This window comes from Argopecten irradians, chromosome 12, assembly GCF_041381155.1.
Source record: "Argopecten irradians isolate NY chromosome 12, Ai_NY, whole genome shotgun sequence".
NCBI classification, from domain to species: domain Eukaryota; kingdom Metazoa; phylum Mollusca; class Bivalvia; order Pectinida; family Pectinidae; genus Argopecten; species Argopecten irradians.
The window spans coordinates 22,609,407-22,630,568 of NC_091145.1; the positions used below are offsets into that span (position 1 = coordinate 22,609,407).

At 36.0% G+C, this 21,162-nt stretch overlaps 1 protein-coding gene across 1 annotated transcript in view; it reads left to right on the top strand.

The window, feature by feature from the left end:
- The window catches only part of LOC138336257 (synaptophysin-like), a 48,150-nt gene that overhangs the window by 14,141 nt on the left and 12,847 nt on the right, over window positions 1-21,162 (top strand). Inside the window, exon 3 of the mRNA XM_069285673.1 lies at window positions 17,199-17,320. Within this exon, the coding sequence (XP_069141774.1) occupies window positions 17,199-17,320 (122 nt within the window). The remainder of the gene's footprint in view (window positions 1-17,198; window positions 17,321-21,162) is intronic.

Genomic DNA, 21,162 nt, shown 5'->3' on the forward strand with positions numbered 1-21,162 from the left:
TGACATGGCAAGCAAGGCTGAATACATTGAATTCGAAGTACAATTACAACATCAAAAGGAATAGACAAGCAAATGCTTCAGACTAGTATACCAGAGATAACGGCTTTAATCATGATAGAAAGAGAAGACTATCGGAGGATCAGTCCATTTACAAACTTGTGTTCTTAAGTTACAGATACATTTATTTAATTGATACCCTAAATTTCAGACCAGAATATGAGCATCACTTTTGTTAAATATAGATTCAAATGACTGCTTGTTGACTTGGTTGTAATATCAATATAGTAGCAAGTACTAAAGGTATGCCCTATATCTGTCTTTTTTGATAAAATGTTAACCTAGGTCATGGTTTATCAATAAAATATTTTATATAGATTTAACCACTGCCTGACTGCTTGGGATCAAATCTGTGACCAGTGGGCTATATAGTCTAATGCTCAACTGATCAATCTAAAGAGACCTCTCGAACCGAGAGGCATATACATTCACCAGATTTATACAAATGTAGACAACTGCAGCAACAGATTTACCTTGGAGACCATGGCCATGAGATAATTTTTTGGGGGGAAAGTGGCTGAAACCATAGGGACTAAAAACTACTTAGGTAACAATTCTTGTAGGCAATAACAGCAACTTGACACATATAGATCATGACATGATTTGGTTTACAGCGCAAAAAAAAAAAAAAAACAGTTCCAATTTGAAGTTTAAGAATAACAGGCACACAGGCAGAGACCTAGCTTAAATAAATTGGAAAACAACAGCAGCATGAACCATGGACACTGGCAAACAAATTTGGGAACAACAGCAGAATGAACCATGGACACTGGCAAATAAATTTGGGAACAACAGCAGCATGAACCATGGACACTGGCAAACAAATTTGGGAACAACAGCAGCATGAACCATGGACACTGGCAAACAAATTTGGAAACAACAGCAGAATGAACCATGGACACTGGCAAACAAATTTGGAAACAACAGCAGAATGAACCATGGACACTGGCAAACAAATTTGGGAACAACAGCAGCATGAACCATGGACACTGGCAAACAAATTGGGGAACAACAGCAGAATGAACCATGGACACTGGCAAATAAATTGGGGAACAACAGCAGAATGAACCATGGACACTGGCAAACAAATTTGGGAACAACAGCAGAATGAACCATGGACACTGGCAAATAAATTTGGGAACAACAGCAGAATGAACCATGGACACTGGCAAATAAATTGGGGAACAACAGCAGAATGAACCATGGACACTGGCAAATAAATTTGGGAACAACAGCAGAATGAACCATGGACACTGGCAAATAAATTTGGGAACAACAGCAGAATGAACCATGGACACTGGCAAATAAATTGGGGAACAACAGCAGAATGAACCATGGACACTGGCAAACAAATTTGGGAACAACAGCAGAATGAACCATGGACACTGGCAAATAAATTGGGGAACAACAGCAGAATGAACCATGGACACTGGCAAATAAATTGGGGAACAACAGCAGCATGAACCATGGACACTGGCAAATAAATTGGGGAACAACAGCAGCATGAACCATGGACACTGGCAAATAAATTGGAAAACAACAGCAGCATGAACCATGGACACTGGCAAACAAATTGAGAAATGTCTGCAGCTTAATGAAACATGGACACCATGGTACAATTTGAGATGATAAGAACAACTGAACTTTGGTATGATATATTTAACCTGATGAAACGTTTGCTACAGTGTCTGCCAAAAACAGAAGAACCATATTGGTTGTCACCAGACTTAGGGGAGATTAGCTGTTTGTGTCGTGTAATTACACATTTATAGCTTGAAGCAGACGAGGAGTTTGATTAATCCCTTAAACCATGTACATTTGATGTGTTTAGCTCCTAGAGCCGGAGAGGATTCCTGGGGGTGAAATAGATGGAATGTGATACAAATTAATTATCTGTTGTCATTCTCATTAGTGTTGGTGCTCCTTTTAGACACCATCAGTATCTGGTACTGCTAATTATATTGATACCTAACCATTACACACGCAGTAGTACCAGGTGCCAAGTGTATCACAGCAAGAAAACAGAATAATTATATATAAACTAGGAGATCTCTTTATACGTGTGTGTAGAATTAATTGATTAAAGCTTGAATCTGGCAACTAATTGAACACTAACAGCTAATCATTTATTACGATAAAGTTCTGTATTTAAAGATGTGGTGCCAGCGGCATCCTGCAATCGGCAACCAACAATTGAGGTCTTTTGGGAAAATTAAGAGCTATTTCTGTGTAGTCATTTTAATTAGAAGCCAACATTTAAATTACGCTTAATGAAATACATGGAACAGAAACAAGTTTAATGACATTTAATGGGATTGTAGGTTAGTCTTGTCCGAATGGTTCTATTAACAACACAATTGAACATAGATTTATCCTGCAATAGAGAGTAGCTGCTCAAAATGTTTGTGTGTACATTACTCCATCCAAATGTCATATAGACATGCCCTAATATCACCGATATAACCTTTATTAAAGGCTAATACAAACTGGCACTGGAGGCAAGTGTAGGCTGTCTAGACGCGACAGTATCCTATCATATCGGGAAAATAGATTTATTTAAACTTGGTAGAACACAGCGATCAAAGTGAATGTCTCAAAATATTGCAGTTGTAAATTTCTCAGCTTATGTGTCCTGGTAACATCGAAATTCCATAAATGTATTATAATCTTCTTCTTTTCTTGATTTATTAACAATTCCAGTTAGTTTTTCGTGAAAAAGAAAATTCCATTATCGTCTTTGAAATACACATCATTGTCTGGATTTTTGACACTGCCTCAACCCTATTTTCTATCTCTTATTCCCTTCATTCTTTAACAATTAAGTTATTTCATATTAAAACTCTCAAATCATTTGGGTTATTACCATTTTGAAAATGTCACCTCTAATGAAAATAAGTGGTTCAATAAATAATGTAAAAACTTGAGCTATTTCTCCCAATGAAATTAGAAATGTGATAAAAGTAAAATTTACTTTATCAATAATGAGTAGGAAAATTGTCTTTTTGCTTCAAATGTTTGCTTCATGTCTAACCGAGTTATTCCTAACATATCTTTGACACTATCTCACTTTTGGCCATCGGTTGAGCTCTCGCAGAGGTATGTCCACTGATTGAGACACACCAAAGTCTACCCGGTATAAAAGTGGTAGTTTTTGCTCTTGCTTAAGCACTAAGCATCAAGGGAATAGGACCTGGTTTGTCATTGTCAGTATAATGTGTCTTGGTGGTATGCGTTGTCCAGTGTCTTTGATGGCATGCTTCAGTAAGATTGTACTATAAAAATGGCAGAGAGTTCCACTATTACAGTGTTTCAGTCTCCCATAACAATTACAGACATTCACACACTCTACACCATTCATGCAGGGGAGGCCACCCTTAAACGATCAAACTGTGAATAGGATGTTTAACCTTTTAAAAGAATATTGCAAAGAGTTGAATTATTTATTGATGTACTGGGGTTAGTTGCAATATTTCCCTGCACTTGAGCAGTATTCTCTATAGGATGTATTGTGGTAAACCCATCAACACACTTAAATCCATTAAAGTTTGAGGATAATCTTCAACTTCAGCTGGCCAAGATATTAGGTGTACTGTACACAAACAATTTTTCCAATATCTGATGCCAGTGTAAAATGAGAAGTCTGACATTTATATAAACAGAGAGCGTAGGCAATGTTCTCCACTGTATATATTACTACTGTCAACTGGTTGACTTTTAGGAGAAGCTGTAGAGACATATTAAAATGCCTGGATACTAGTGTTCCAGGTTTTTATAAGTCTCCCCGCTTCAGAATGTTTCTCAGAAAATACAATGCTCCGATAAGATATATGGAAAAAATAATCTCAAAATACGGTAATCATGTGCGGAATACAAGCATTAAGTGAAAATGTGTGAGGCTGAGTTTGTAATTACCCAGCCAAGTTTTTTTTGTGTGTCCCAATTGGCCACAATCTTCTAGAAAGAATTTACGTTTTGTTGCAGTGAGATACACAATGGTACAATTGTATTCAGGATTAGGATTCTGTTTAGCTAATTATGTGGATGGCACACTTCACCATCTTCATTTAATTAGTAGCAATTGGATGTGAATAGATATTAGATTAAGTAAAATTTAACTGTATCTATTTGGTTTTGTCATGCCTGCTATTGGGAATGTTTTGGTTTGTGTATTGTTGTTTTCCAGTTGGCAGTAAATGCATCACTCCTATATTACAGAATATGGATGTAAGATTTAAACAGTATTGATCACAGGAAATCTGACGGAATGGGAGTATCATAATACATTTCCGAGTAATTTTGATTTGGTCATATTCTGTCACATTGAAATGCAGGCTTGAGAAGGATTAAATAGCACAGTGCTACAGGAGGTAGACCTCCGATGGAAAAGTCGAGGCTCCAATAGCAATTGTTCCACGCTACATTTACAGTGTTTGATCTTATTTGCCGTGGAAGAAATGGTAGCTGCTTTCTTTGCCACTGGGAGGTTTTATAAAGACATGACGAGGATGATGTGGGTTATAGGGGGTGATAATTAAACCAACCTGATGCTGCCCCAGTCGGTCACGACATGCAACCCCAGTTATTGTCAATGATGGATATATTTTGCTCAATTTACGTTAAAAGTGCTGTGCTTTAGAGAACAGATATGTGTGTGTCCAGTGATCTGTACAGGGACATTACGATGGAATCTTTATCATGATTGTTACTATTATCACTTTCAAGATCATTAAATTGGTAAGTATTCCTTGAATACCCTAACTTCCCTTATTTAAATGTAATTGGTATTTAAGTTTCCTACCCAATAAAAGTGCTCTAGATCTTTTATAAACGTTTTTTTTTTATAATGAAGTAGATCAATAAAGTTATTACTATACTGTTATTGTAACCATGAATTTATATTAATAAACTCGTTCATCAAAGAAATTTCACAATGAACTTGTCTTTGATTTTAAAAGAGCCAAAGCTAAAGTGTGTCTTCAGGGGCGAAGTTATCATAAGATAGAAAACAGATTTGTAGAAAAGAAAGTTCACGAAATATGAATAAGGCGTATATGACTTCATGATACTGTATAAACCACTGTGGTTTTTTTTGTACACATATTCGCTAATACAAAATTCACAATCATGGGTTATTGCTGACAATCATGCATTCATGTAATTAACATTTGTACAATTATGCACAAAACATTTGAATTCGTGGTCAAGTTCTCTTGCAAAATAATGCGAAAACTAATATCTCGTAAAAACAAAATGGTTTGCTGAATTCTCAATTTCAAATAATTGTCAAATATTATAGAAGATTTTGAAAATCATATTCTACAAGTTACCAAACAATATATTAAAAAGTGATTTCTTTAATAATCCAATTGAATTCTGGGATCTGTTTTGAAACATCACAGAATATTATATAAATAATTCAGAATCTAATTGAAACATTTGCCATTTATTTGAATTAAATTTTTCCACCGAAGGCCTCATAGATGTTTTTAGATATGACAATATTTTAGAAGTAGTATCTCTATATTAAGTCCATTTGGAATCCTATATATTGGGCAATAAATATACTATCCAATCAGTAACTATGAAATCCTTTTGGTTGCTATGGACAATACAGAATCAAGTGATAATTTTTCATAGCAACCAACACATGAATATGAATTATTGATGTAGAAAAAAACAAGTACAATATTATGCAAAACAAATTATAGCCTATAATGTCTGAATATTAGCCAAATGTTATTTGACACATCTCATTATTTCAATGACATTTCCAAACATCATGTTCAGTATAATGGTTGAACATGATACATGTAGTATGTCTGTTGTCTGACTCTAAGGCTGAAGGGATCTTCTTCATAAGGCTGTTAACCTTGTCTGGAAATCTCTGTCTACAACCTTTTATATAATGTGCTAGTTATATAGGAAATACAGTTGTTTAGGAGCTGTTTTGTTTGAGTGATGAATTTTGGTTCTGTTCATTTCATTGTAAAATGAATATAGAATCTGATATGTTATGTTATTGTACGTCACGATGTCACAATATTTCCTGTCTGAAATGGCCAATGCAAATTGCATATAACAGATAATTCTAGAGATCTGTAATATGCAAATAAGACTGGTGGTGGATAATGAAACTCTGATATGGGCAACACTATGGTTACATAAGCTAGTAGAATGTTACAAAGCAAGCCTATTATGCATATAAACTTTATATACATATATGTATTTATCCTTTGAGGCCTAATTTTGGCAACTGGTTGACTTTCCATGCATTTGCCAATCTTTGATTAATCAGCTACATTCTATGCTTTTGCTCTTTGCACTCAAAGGTACCCCAGACTTCTAACTGGTCATTTTCATTTTTCTACATAGTCCTTTTATGCATGCTGTAAAACCCTTAGTAATTTTACTATTGACATCCTGCATTTTAAATATTGTCTAACATAATAGCTGTTTTCCCCCCAGAACTTAAGTAACACGTTTAACTTTGATTCTACGATTGATTGTGTTTAGTTACACTACAATTAAAGTGTTGTGTTTGTCAGATGCACCATTGATCTGACCCTTATATAAAGTTGAACTCCTAAGTCAGGGTGTGGATGTGGGAAAGGTATTGATTCTCGGGTAATTGGAAAGCAGCCTGCTATTTTGAAGATAACTATTTGATCAGTGATAACATGATTTAAATTGATATGTTGTAGAATAAGTGACACCATTCTGGAGTCTTGATTCACAAATAATTCAGAGTAGATATTACCAGCAGTGTGCTGTAATAAATCTCTTCAATTTCATTCAAGTTTAATGCGCGATCTAATTTGATGCGTGAGAGGTTCAAGTACTGTAGAAAACTGAAATGCAGCATATTATTTAAAACCTCTCTTAAATCTATCTTGACATCACACATTTGAGCACAAAAGATGCCATCCAAGCAAATTTTATTATAAACATATGATTTATTGACAACTCAACTTTTAGACAGGTCAAATTATGTGGAAAATGATCATTAATTGGGACCCCAAGAAAATTGTCTTATTAAGCAGGTCTGAATACAAAGGTGGTCTTAAGGCAGGTTACTGTAATCCTAATAATGCTTAAATTAAACTTTGGTATCACCCATCAACTATTTTAACTATACTCTGGTAAAAGACATTTATCTTTTACCTAGCAATTGCAGAATAACCATATATATCAATTATGGGAGAAAATCTGTTCATAACATTTCACTACTCCTTCTACCTTCAATATTTTAATTGAAACTTTTCTTCCAATTAAGATAAAAAGGGATCATATAAACTGTACAATTTAATTCTCTGAGACGTTCTCTAATCTCTAATTAGTATTCTAAACATTGTTATTTCTAATTGATTATTACCAGCATTCATAAATGACCAGATTGAAGTACAATTCTGTAGTTAATGTCAAAATACATGTATGACATCATCTTTGTAATGCCAATAATTAGTGTAATACTCGACTAATTAAAACAAATGAGCTTGGTTTGGGGATTTATTATTGAAAACAGAAGCAGCATGACAAGCTTGTAGGATTTGTTAGCCATAAAAGCTATGGGAATGCATGTCATAGAGGACATCTGCTTTCTTTCAGTGATTATGTAGCAATTTATAACAAGAACCTGGCTTGGCTTTTCAATGGTGGCAATGCTGCAAAGTTAATAACTTTTGAAACTGAAGAAAAATACTAATTTGTCTGCTCCCGGTTTTGATAGAGAAAAAAGTACCATTCATTGTCGGTGTAACATCTTGAAGCTTAGAGCAACAACATTGTATATTAAAAAATTGGAGACTGACCTCACTTTAAAGCGCTATGCGTTATATCAAATGTAGGCTCCACTGAGCAGTTTTACATGTTTTTATCAAGAGTGCTTATCAGAACATAGTTTATATCTCCAGTTGTGCCCACAGCCAAAACATAATTCTATTGGATAGGTTGTTCCATTGACTTTGCAATTGTTTTCTGACTTAAGTGACGCTTGTATGAAGTGAAGCAGGCATAAAGCCCCGATTGATGCTATTCCTAAGACACTGCTTCTACACATTGCGCTACCTAATACACATGCTTCAGTGGTCGTCTATTAATTTTGCTGCTAGCTTTCGTCTCATTTGTCAGGAATTGTCTTCGCTTGAAATATCCCATTTTAAACGGTTATTTGCCTAGCTGCAATACCAATAGTACTTGACATAGATATCATGTCACATGGAATCTGAAGGTCAGCTTGAGGTCATTGTTTTATCGTAATAACTGGGCATCATTGTTAAATCATTATGGAAAAATTCAGTAATAAGGTATACTGCTTTTGAGTCATCATTTTTAACTCACCTGGTTGGAAGGGTTGAAGAGTTTTTATGATTATTACTTAAAAAAAAAAGGTGAGCAATACAGGCCCTATGGGCCTCTTGTTCATGGATGTGTTATATATGTAGCTGATTCAAATGTGTTTTGGGTCCAAAGCCAAATGTCAAGGATATAACTTCTGGTATTTAATATCAGAATCAGCAGAAAGCTTTTATATTACAGCCTTAAAGTCTGCAAGCTTTCTGATACACACAATATTGGAAATATTTTAAAAGCACTTTATTTTCAGTACCACCAAAGTCCCATCCTCAATACTCCAGGGGTTATTATCACTGTTGTTATATACGCACCTCTGGAATATGCCATAGCAAATTAAAACTGAAGGCAATTAAGGAGAATTAGATTGACCAATCACAGGTCAGCAGAGATTTCACTTTACCGTTACAGGGACAGTGACACTCTACTTCAAAGCCACACAGTCAACCACACTGTACCTTTATACTCTTGGTGTATAACAAAGGACCAAACTGCTTGTCTCATCTGTTGTTTCACACAGATCAAATCTTTAGTTTTTGCACTCCTACCTTTTTTCCACAAAAGCCTTTTGTTGAATTTAAGAAAATGAAATTGGGATTAGGTGTTCATATACTAGTTCATAAGAAGTGTAAAGATGTTAGGTTGTTTTTCTCTCTTATTTTTCACCACTTAAAATTTGAATTGATGTGTTCCTTGATGTCCAAAGGAACCAGACTTAGTGATCGTAGATACGTAGATTTAGCAATTGATTCAAACCCGGTTTCGCATCATTTTTTGGCTCCAGAATTGTTCTTGATTAGAAATAAAGATTTTTCTTTGAAAAGTAAGGACTAGAAAAGATGTTTGGGAACTGGATAGTGTCAATTGTTAACAACCATTGATTCAGTTAGTAGTAAAGCATTTGTATTCTGAGGGTATGGGTATGTATCAATGGTTTTGTTGTGTAATGTCCCACTCAACCTCTATAGAATATTTTGAAAATTATTAGTCTTCAAAAATATATGGGAATGGCATTTGATTGTTGGTTGTTTTTGGTCAAGATTTAGGTTAATACCTCTACTTCAGACCTTTTTCTCCTCCTTTCTCAACAGGGGCTTGGGGCTCTTAAAGTTTTCCTATTAAGTGATCTAGTGTTAAAGTCAAGCCAATCACAAATCATCTGTATCTGTTTATGAAACACTTCTATCTAACTAGGCCAACAAACACTTCAATGAGCTTGATCAACCTTATTTACTTGACTAAATACTGGATTTCTGGGATATTTTCTAGTTATTCAGAGTTTTCTTGTTTGTGTTATGTTGTAATGTATTAATCTATATTCCCCACACTATCTGGTCTCTAAATCAATGTCTGCTTGATTTGCCCGGATTAGAACTCTCTCAAGTGTTAAGTGGTAAGGGTTCCCTTCCACAGACACACTGCTGAACCAATTCTCCCAGTATATCCAGACATATTCTTTATATCAAATAAAAATGATTTATCTCGCCGACACTGCAATTTTCTCTGGTCATCTATATGATAATATTCTAGATTTGTCACAAATATTTGCTACACAGGGTTTAGGAGCCTTGGAAAGCTTGGCAAACATTAATGAACTAAAGGATTACACACTCCTAAGTCAGTGCGAGAGCCAAGTGGTCAAGTAATTGAAAACCAATATAGTATTTGTTTTGGCATTTCCACATTGGTTATTAGGTTGTAATATATAAGCTGATAGTTTGGGATCTTTGTAATACCTGATGTCCAAGCTACATCCAATTGGATAGGCTCTAAAACTATTAATGTTATAATGGTGTTTGTTCACTTCAATTATTATCTTGAAAGTCATTAGCGAGGAAATGAAACTAATTGAATGAATTACCTTCGAATGATTTAGCAGTTGAAAAACTTAAAAATAAGAATTAAATTAAAAATAACCGAATGAATTGTTAACATTATAAGCCAGTAATAAAACTAAGCTCATAAATATCTTCCGATTAAAAAAAAAATCAAATTACATATAATTGAACGAATTGTTAGCATTAAGCAAAACAATAAAACAGATTGTTAGCATTAAAGGTTGATCTCAGCTGCATGGTTAGTACTGAGAAGAAAGCATTAAGAGAAGCCCTTCACACATGGCCAAGCAGGTGAAGCTATATAAGTCATGGATGTCCTCCTCTGTGATAAAAGGACTAGAGAACCACACCAGTACTCCAGTCAGGTGTTAATTGGATTATACCCCTCGGAACTGTCTTTAGTTCAGGTACATCTAACATCTCCTATCACCACTGGAGTAGATGAATGCCCATGATAAATCTACATGTACTAGATTATGGCTGGGATAACAACCACTTTTGTGGCTGTAGAAATCCATTATTTATACCTTACTGTGGCCATGTGGATCTAATGCCTGGTTTATTGTCTTCTCAACCAAGGCTGGTCCTCAGGAATCTAATCTACTTATAAAATGTGGGTGAATTTAATGACGGGCGTCAGGTACATTAGTTATATAACGAGGCTATAAACCCAAAGTGGTGTTGATTAAAATGAGACCTAATATGTGTATGGTGCCTCAATGCTTGTATTACAAAGATTTGATGTAAATAGTCAATGGTAGAAGGTTCTGTCATGTTGTTATTTTCTTGTTAAACAATAATATGTATGTCATCTCCCATTGATTTGCCAATTAAATTACCTGACGCAATATGTACAGGATTCAGATAGAACATTTTCTTGAGCATTTTAATACAATATGTATAGGATTCAAATAGTACAGTCTTTTGAGCAGCATAACACAGCACAGATGTACAGGATTCCAATAGAATATTTTCTTGAGCATTTTAATACAAAATATACAGGATTCAAATAGAACAGTCTCTTGCAATTGAGCAGCATAACACAGCACAATATGCACAGGATTCAAATAGAACATTCTCTTGAGCATCATAATACAAAATGTACCAGATTCCAATAGAATATTCTCTTGAGCAGCATAACACAGCACAATATGCACAGGATTCAAATAGAACATTCTCTTGAGCATCATAATACAAAATGTACCAGATTCCAATAGAATATTCTCTTGAGCAGCATAACACAGTAAGTACAGGATTCAAATAGAACATTCTCTTGAGCATCATAATACAATATGTACAAGATTCCAATAGAATATTCTCTGAGCAGCATAACACAGTATGTACAGGATTCAAATAGAACAGTATGTTATAGAACATTCTTTTGAGCATTGTTATACAATATGTACAGTATTCAAATGGAACATTCTCTTGAGTATCATAAAATATGTACAGAATTCAAGAAGAACATTCTCTTGAGCATCATAATACAATATGTACAGGATTCAAATAGAACATTCTCTTGAGTATCATAAAATATGTACAGAATTCAAGAACATTCTCTAGAGCATCGTAATACCATATGTACAGGATTCAAATAGAACATTCATTTCAGCATTATAATACAATAAGTACTGAGGATTCAAATAGTACAGTCTCTTGAGCATCAGTAGCCAGTTGGTTTTGTGTAGATGTATAAGCATCAGAAGCCAGTTGGTTTTGTGTAGGTGTATAAAAGCATCAGAAGCCAGTTTTTGTGTAGGTGTATAAGCATCAGAAGCCAGTTGGTTTTGTGTAGGTGTATAAACATCATGAGCCGGTTGGTTTTGTAGGTGTATAAGCATCAGAAGCCAGTTGGTTTTGTGTAGGTGTATAAGCATCAGAAGCCAGTTGTTTTGTGTAGGTGTATAAGCATCAGAAGCCAGTATAAGCATTGGTTTTTGTGTAGGTGTATAAGCATCAGAAGCAGTTGGTTTTGTGTAGGTGTATAAGCATCAGAAGCCAGTTGGTTTTGTGTAGGTGTATAAAATCAGAAGCCAGTTGGTTTTGTGTAGGTGTATAAGCATCAGAAGCCAGTTGGTTTTGTGTAGGTGTAATAAGCATCAGAAGCCAGTTGGTTTTGTGTAGGTGTATAAAGCATCAGAAGCCAGTTGGGTTTTGTGTAGGTGTATAAGCATCAGAAGCCAGTTGGGTTTTGTGTAGGTGTATAAGCATCAGAAGCCAGTTGGGTTTTGTGTAGGTGTATAAGCATCAGAAGCCAGTTGGGTTTTTGTAGGTGTATAAGCATCAGAAGCCAGTTCAGAGCAGTTTTTGTGTAGGTGTATAAGCATCAGAAGCCATTGGTTTTTGTGTAGGTGTATAAGCATCAGAAGCCAGTTGGTTTTGTGTAGGTGTATAAGCATCAGAAGCCAGTTGGGTTTTGTGTAGGTGTATAAGCATCAGAAGCCAGTTTTGGTTTTGTGTAGGTGTATAAGCATCAGAAGCCAGTTGGTTTTGTGTAGGTGTATAAGCATCAGAAGCCAGTTGGTTTTGTGTAGGTGTAATAAGCATCAGAAGCCAGTTGGGTTTTGTGTAGGTGTATAAGCATCAGAAGCCAGTTGTTTTTGGTTATGCATCAGAAGCAGTTGGTTTTGTGTAGGTGTATAAGCATCAGAAGCCAGTTGGGTTTTGTGTAGGTGTATAAGCATCAGAAGCCAGTTGGGTTTTGTGTAGGTGTATAAGCATCAGAAGCCAGTTGGTTTTGTGTAGGTGTATAAGCATCAGAAGCCAGTTGGTTTTGTGTAGGTGTATAAGCATCAGAAGCCAGTTGGTTTTGTGTAGGTGTATAAGCATCAGAAGCCAGTTGGTTTTGTGTAGGTGTATAAGCATCAGAAGCCAGTTGGTTTTGTGTAGGTGTATAAGCATCAGAAGCCAGTTGGTTTTGTGTAGGTGTATAAGCATCAGAATCCAGGGTTTTGTGTAGGTGTATAAGCATCAGAAGCCAGTTGGTTTTGTGTAGGTGTATAAGCATCAGAAGCCAGTTGGTTTTGTGTAGGTGTATAAGCATCAGAAGCCAGTTGGTTTTGTGTAGGTGTATAAAACATCAGAAGCCAGTTGGTTTTGTGTAGGTGTATAAGCATCAGAAGCCAGTTGGTTTTGTGTAGGTGTATAAGCATCAGAAGCCAGTTGGTTTTTGTGTAGGTGTATAAGCATCAGAAGCCAGTTGGGTTTTGTGTAGGTGTATAAGCATCAGAAGCCAGTTGGTTTTTGTGTAGGTGTATAAGCATCAGAAGCCAGTTGGTTTTGTGTAGGTGTATAAGCATCAGAAGCCAGTTGGTTTTGTGTAGGTGTATAAGCATCAGAAGCCAGTTGGGTTTTGTGTAGGTGTATAAGCATCAGAAGCCAGTTGGTTTTGTGTAGGTGTATAAGCATCAGAAGCCAGTTGGTTTTGTGTAGGTGTATAAGCATCAGAAGCCAGTTGGTTTTGTGTAGGTGTATAAGCATCAGAAGCCAGTTGGTTTTGTGTAGGTGTATAAGCATCAGAAGCCAGTTGGTTTTGTGTAGGTGTATAAGCATCAGAAGCCAGTTGGTTTTGTGTAGGTGTATAAGCATCAGAAGCCAGTTGGTTTTGTGTAGGTGTATAAGCATCAGAAGCCAGTTGGTTTTGTGTAGGTGTATAAGCGTATAAGCATCAGAAGCCAGTTGGTTTTGTGTAGGTGTATAAGCATCAGAAGCCAGTTGGGTTTTGTGTAGGTGTATAAGCATCAGAAGCCAGTTGGTTTTGTGTAGGTGTATAAGCATCAGAAGCCAGTTGGTTTTGTGTAGGTGTATAAGCATCAGAAGCCAGTTGGGTTTTGTGTAGGTGTATAAGCATCAGAAGCCAGTTGGGTTTTGTGTAGGTGTATATAAGCATCAGAAGCCAGTTGGTTTTGTGTAGGTGTATAAGCATCAGAAGCCAGTTGGTTTTGTGTAGGTGTATAACATCAGAAAGCAGTTGTTTTGTCAGTATAAGCCAGAAGCCAGTTGGTTTTGTGTAGGTGTATAAGCATCAGAAGCCAGTTGGTTTTGTGTAGGTGTATAAGCATCAGAAGCCAGTTGGGTTTTGTGTGTAGGTGTATAAGCATCAGAAGCCAGTTGGTTTTGTGTAGGTGTATAAGCATCAGAAGCCAGTTGGTTTTGTGTAGGTGTATAAGCATCAGAAGCCAGTTGGGTTTTGTGTAGGTGTATAAGCATCAGAAGCCAGTTGGTTTTTGTGTGTATAGGTGCCATCAGAAGCCAGTTGGGTTTTTGTGTAGGTGTATAAGCATCAGAAGCCAGTTGGGTTTTGTGTAGGTGTATAAGCATCAGAAGCCAGTTGGTTTTGTGTAGGTGTATAAGCATCAGAAGCCAGTTGGGTTTTTTGTGTAGGTGTATAAGCATCAGAAGCCAGTTGGTTTTGTGTAGGTGTATAAGCATCAGAAGCCAGTTGGGTTTTGTGTAGGTGTATAAGCATCAGAAGCCAGTTGGTTTTGTGTAGGTGTATAAGCATCAGAAGCCAGTTGGGTTTTGTGTAGGTGTATAAGCATCAGAAGCCAGTTGGGTTTTGTGTAGGTGTATAAGCATCAGAAGCCAGTTGGTTTTGTGTAGGTGTATAAGCATCAGAAGCCAGTTGGGTTTTGTGTAGGTGTATAAGCATCAGAAGCCAGTTGGGTTTTGTGTAGGTGTATAAGCATCAGAAGCCAGTTGGGTTTTGTGTAGGTGTATAAGCATCAGAAGCCAGTTGGTTTTGTGTAGGTGTATAAAGCATCAGAAGCCAGTTGGTTTTTGTGTAGGTGTATAAGCATCAGAAGCCAGTTGGTTTTGTGTAGGTGTATAAGCATCAGAAGCCAGTTGGTTCTGAGGTAGGTGTATAAGCATCAGAAGCCAGTTGGGTTTTGTGTAGGTGTATAAGCATCAGAAGCAGTTGGTTTTGTGTAGGTGTATAAGCATCAGAAGCCAGTTGGTTTTGTGTAGGTGTATCAGCATCAAAGCATCAGAAGCCAGTTGGTTTTTGTGTAGGTGTATAAGCATCAGAAGCCAGTTGGGTTTTGTGTAGGTGTATAAGCATCAGAAGCCAGTTGGTTTTGTGTAGGTGTATAAACATCAGAAGCCAGTTGGTTTTGTGTAGGTGTATAAGCATCAGAAGCCAGTTGGTTTTGTGTAGGTGTATAAGCATTCAGAAGCCAGTTGGTTTTGTGTAGGTGTATAAGCATCAGAAGCCAGTTGGTTTTGTGTAGGTGTATAAGCATCAGAAGCCAGTTGGTTTTGTGTAGGTGTATAAAGCATCAGAAGCCAGTTGGTTTTGTGTAGGTGTATAAGCATCAGAAGCCAGTTGGGTTTTGTGTAGGTGTATAAGCATCAGAAGCCAGTTGGTTTTTGTGTAGGTGTATAAACATCAGAAGCCAGTTGGGTTTTGTGTAGGTGTATAAGCATCAGAAGCCAGTTGGGTTTTGTGTAGGTGTATAAGCATCAGAAGCCAGTTGGTTTTGTGTAGGTGTATAAAGCAATCAGAAACCAGTTGGTTTTGTGTAGGTGTATAAGCATCAGAAGCCAGTTGGTTTTTGTGTAGTGTGTATAAACAACAGTGAAGAAACCAGTTGGTTTGTGTAGGTGTATAAGCATCAGAAGCCAGTTGGTTTTGTGTAGGTGTATAAGCATCAGAAGCCAGTTGGTTTTGTGTAGGTGTATAAGCATCAGAAGCCAGTTGGGTTTTGTGTGTAGGTGTATAAGCATCAGAAGCCAGTTGGTTTTGTGTAGGTGTATAAGCATCAGAAGCCAGTTGGTTTTGTGTAGGTGTATAAAGCATCAGAAGCCAGTTGGGTTTTGTGTAGGTGTATAAGCATCAGAAGCCAGTTGTTGGTTTTGTGTAGGTGTATAAGCATCAGAAGCCAGTTGGGTTTTGTGTAGGTGTATAAGCATCAGAAGCCAGTTGGTTTTGTGTAGGTGTATAAGCATCAGCATCAGAAGCCAGTTGGGTTTTGTGTAGGTGTATAAGCATCAGAAGCCAGTTGGTTTTGTGTAGGTGTATAGCATCAGAAGCCAGTTGGTGTGGTAGGTGTATAAGCATCAGAAGCCAGTTGGTTTTGTGTAGGTGTATAAGCATCAGAAGCCAGTTGGGTTTTGTGTAGGTGTATAAGCATCAGAAGCATCCAGTTGGTTTTGTGTAGGTGTATAAGCATCAGAAGCCAGTTGGGTTTTGTGTAGGTGTATAAGCATCAGAAGCCAGTTGGGTTTTGTGTAGGTGTATAAGCATCAGAAGCCAGTTGGTTTTGTGTAGGTGTATAAGCATCAGAACCAGTTGGTTTTGTGTAGGTGTATAAGCATCAGAAGCCAGTTGGGTTTTGTGTAGGTGTATAAGCATCAGAAGCCAGTTGGTTTTGTGTAGGTGTATAAGCATCAGAAGCCAGTTGGGTTTTGTGTAGGTGTATAAGCATCAGAAGCCAGTTGGGTTTTTTAGGTGTAGGGGGTATGGTGGGGTATAAGCATCAGAAGCCAGTTGGGTTTTGTGTAGGTGTATAAGCATCAGAAGCCAGTTGGGCATCAGAAGCCAGTTGGTTTTGTGTAGGTGTATAAGCATCAGAAGCCAGTTGGTTTTGTGTAGGTGTATAATCTATGGGTACATCACACAACTCAAGAAGAACCATTTTTTTGCCTCAGTTGTAAGAGATAGGAATTACCGGTCATAAGCATACAGTAGTGCTATATATAAAGTTACTGTTAATCACATTAGCGCATCAAGTTTTAAAATTCTGTAAATTGCATGGATTTAGAAAAAAAAATTAGTCCTTAAATGATTTACAAATGAAAAAAAACATAAAAAATAAAAATAACAAAAAAAACTGTTAGTCTTTGTCTCTTACTTTACAGGGTTCTAGTGATTGTTTGGGGAAAATAAAACTCTCTTCTTCTGTACTTAACATGTCTTGTCTCATCGTTTATTTTTATATTTGACTTTTTCAGATCCTATCCATATTTGCCTTTGCAACAACTACAAGTGTCAACACTGAGCTTGGTTTCTATGCAAAATGTCCCACCGGAATGGATTCAGTACGTCAGTCTGCGACAGTGTCCTATCCCTTCCGGTAAGTAATGGGACTGTGATATATATTTACCCAGAAGGTATGTCTGATTTACACAGAGACAAAAAACATTGTGGATGGGTATAGGAGAGTGTAATCTGGTACACAGTACCAGTAGACCTCTGTGAAAGGCTAAGAGCTCTGATTACATAATGGTATAGGTGTTAAAGGAATGGGACTAATTCACGTACCATGTGCTACCTGATAAAGTTTGTGCAGGACTGATATTTCTTTTGATGATGTAGTGACGTTATAAGATGATATTACATGCCTATGCCATTTCAGCGGGAAACTTAAAAGAGTTTCAATTTCAACATTTCAATTACCCAGACATAAATAAAAACCAAAACTATCAAACTTTGTGTAGATTTTGTGCTCTGAGTAAGTAACCTTTCATTTTTTTTCAATTTTTGAAACACTACCTTGGCACTTAGGGGTGCTCAAATATGGTTTGTTCCATCACCGGAGACAGTCACTATTATTGCACAAACGTTATTGGGCATCACAAAGTACATGAAATTAGTCCCATTAGCAATACATTTATTCCTTCCGTCATTAGAAGTTACATCTTTAAAGGACAAGGATACTATTGTTTAATAGTAGATAAAACATCGGCCCACTGGGGGAGGTGACCGTTGACGAACTTTTAGAAGGAAGTAAAAGCTAGACTAGTTGTCATTTGTTTGTTTCATACTACCAAAAAATATATATAATAACGACCACTTTGAATGATCGATAGTACATTCCTTACTGACGCACTCAATAAACCAATATTTACCTTTTCACTGCAACTCTGTTATTGTAGACCTTTCAAAAACACAGTTGGGTGTTATTCAGTGCATGAACTGACCATCTCCTTATTGTGAATGACGTTCATAAAATTGTGACAAAAACACAGGATGGCATATAGGGGATGCCACCCTTAAATGACCCTAGCTGTTAATGGGACTTCAATAAAACAACCAAACCAACCATTGCTGTTTTAGCTAATCCAGAAGATGACTGTTGACCATAATGAATTGTTTACTCATTATGAATACAATATATCTCGAGATATTTATTGCAAAATCGTTTTCAAATGTAAAGATAAGCATTGAACTGCATATCTTTACAAACTTTATCAGGAATTAGAAACATTAGACAAATATCACTGCACCAGGCTAGTGATATCCAGGCCCTCTTAGTCTCGTGTATACTTCTGAAGCAAAAGTCTTTATTTGTTTGCAGGTTTTATGTGGAGAGCGCTTTAAACCTTCATATATTTGAATATATTGTTTGATATTGATACTAAAAATATTGGGATTTAAAACACAGGGCTCAAATTTCACAATTTTTGTCACTTGCATAATATTTAGCAAGTGCCTTAAATTTGTACTTGCTAAAATTGCATTTTTTATTGTATAATTAAATATCCATATTTAAATTACAGTTTTGTTACATTCATATAAAATAATTATATCAATCCTGTATGCTTGTGTGTGAGGTCGAAAAGGTACATTAATGTATATCAACAACATTTTAGTAAGAACTGGGTCCCCATATTTTCTTTAATACAACAAATTTTTCACAATGCGATTTATGCCATTTTTACAGTTGTCCCATGTGTTAAAAACCACTTGCTGCTAATTAAGCCAGTGCATTTTTTTTTCACTTGCTATTCTGGTATATTCTACTTGCAAAAAAGCAAGTAAAACAGCCTGAAATTCGAGCCCTGAAATATTAGATTTATTTAGATTATCTAAGAGGAAAATGTGTGCCCCAATAATATAATGTAATATTGATCAAATAGTTCTATAATATTTGGTATGTGAAAAACAAAGGTTTCTTTACCTTTGTAGATACTGTCAGAGTATCAGATATCTCCCCCTTAGGAACAAGCCCAGATTCAATTTCAAATTATAAGAACTTGTGATGCATATAGGTGGCATTTTTATGGTCTTTTGAAAAAAAAATGGTATAAAAAGTCTTTTATTCCTGCTTTTGGAATAGAAAATTTTAAATCTAATGTTTAGAATGACATTTGTCTTCCTTTGTTAATTAAGATGAATATGTTTCTCTGTAAATTTAACCTCTTTTAACTCATTCTCCCTGAAGATTCATTTAGACTTTTCTAAATCAAAGACTAAATTATATATATTTTCCATTCACATCTGTTAAAATGAAAATGATTACTCTAAACCAACTCTTTTACATGCAGTTTGTGTTTGCAAATTTCACAATTAAGTTAATTTGCAAAAGTTCATCACCATGAATAGAAAAGCTTCCTAAATTATATCGTGAAGAAGTTCAATTCAGTTTTAAAGTTTGTTAAGTTGAATTTCATGTAAAACATCAGAAGCCAGTTGGGTTTTGTGTAGGTGTATAAGCATCAGAAGCCAGTTGGTTTTGTGTAGGTGTATAAGCATCAGAAGCCAGTTGGTTTTGTGTAGGTGTATAAGCATCAGAAGCCAGTTGGGTTTTGTGTAGGTGTATAAGCATCAGAAGCCAGTTGGTTTTGTGTAGGTGTATAAGCATCAGAAGCCAGTTGGTTTTGTGTAGGTGTATAAATCTATGGGTACATCACACAACTCAAGAAGACCATTTTTTTTGCCTCAGTTGTAAGAGATAGGAATTACCTGTCATAAGCATACAGTAGTGCTATATATAAAGTTACTGTTAATCACATTAGCGCATCAAGTTTAAATTCTGTAAATTGCATGGATTTAGAAAAAAAAATTAGTCCTTAAATGATTTACAAATGAAAAACATAAAAATAAAAATAACAAAAAAAACTGTTAGTCTTTTGTCTCTTACTTTACAGGGTTCTAGTGATTGTTTGGGAAAATAAAACTCTTTCTTCTGTACTTAACAGGTCTTGTCTCATCTTTTATTTTTATATTTGACTTTTTCAGATCCTATCCATATTTGCCTTTGCAACAACTACAAGTGTCAACACTGAGCTTGGTTTCTATGCAAAATGTCCCACCGGAATGGATTCAGTACGTCAGTCTGCGACAGTGTCCTATCCCTTCCGGTAAGTAATGGGACTGTGATATATATTTACCCAGAAGGTATGTCTGATTTACACAGAGACAAAAAACATTGTGGATGGGTATAGGAGAGTGTAATCTGGTACACAGTACCAGTAGACCTCTGTGAAAGGCTAAGAGCTCTGATTACATAATGGTATAGGTGTTAAAGGAATGGGACTAATTCACGTACCATGTGCTACCTGATAAAGTTTGTGCAGGACTGATATTTCTTTTGATGATGTAGTGACGTTATAAGATGATATTACATGCCTATGCCATTTCAGCGGGAAACTTACAAAGAGTTTCAATTTCAACATTTCAATTACCCAGACATAAATAAAAACCAAAACTATCAAAATTGTGTAGATTTTGTCTGATTAAGCACCTTTCATTTTTTTTTCAATTTTTGAAACACCCTGGGCACTTATTGGCTCAAATATGGTTTGTTCCATCACCGGAGACAGTCACTATTATTGCACACACGTTATTGGGCATCACAAAGTACATGAATTAGTCCCATTAGCAATACATATACCTTCCGTCATTAGAAGTTACATCTTATAAAGACAAGGATACTATTGTTTAAAGTAGATAAAACATGGCCCACTGGGGAGGTGACGTTGACAACTTTAGAAGGAAGTAAAAGCTAGACTAGATGTCATTTGTTTGTTTCATACTATATATAATAAGACCACTTGAATGATCATTACATACCATACTGACGCACTCAATAAACAATATTTACCTTTTCACTGCAACTCTGTTATGTAACCTTACAAAACACAGTTGGTGTTATTCAGTGCATGAACTGCCATCTCCTTATTGTGAATGACG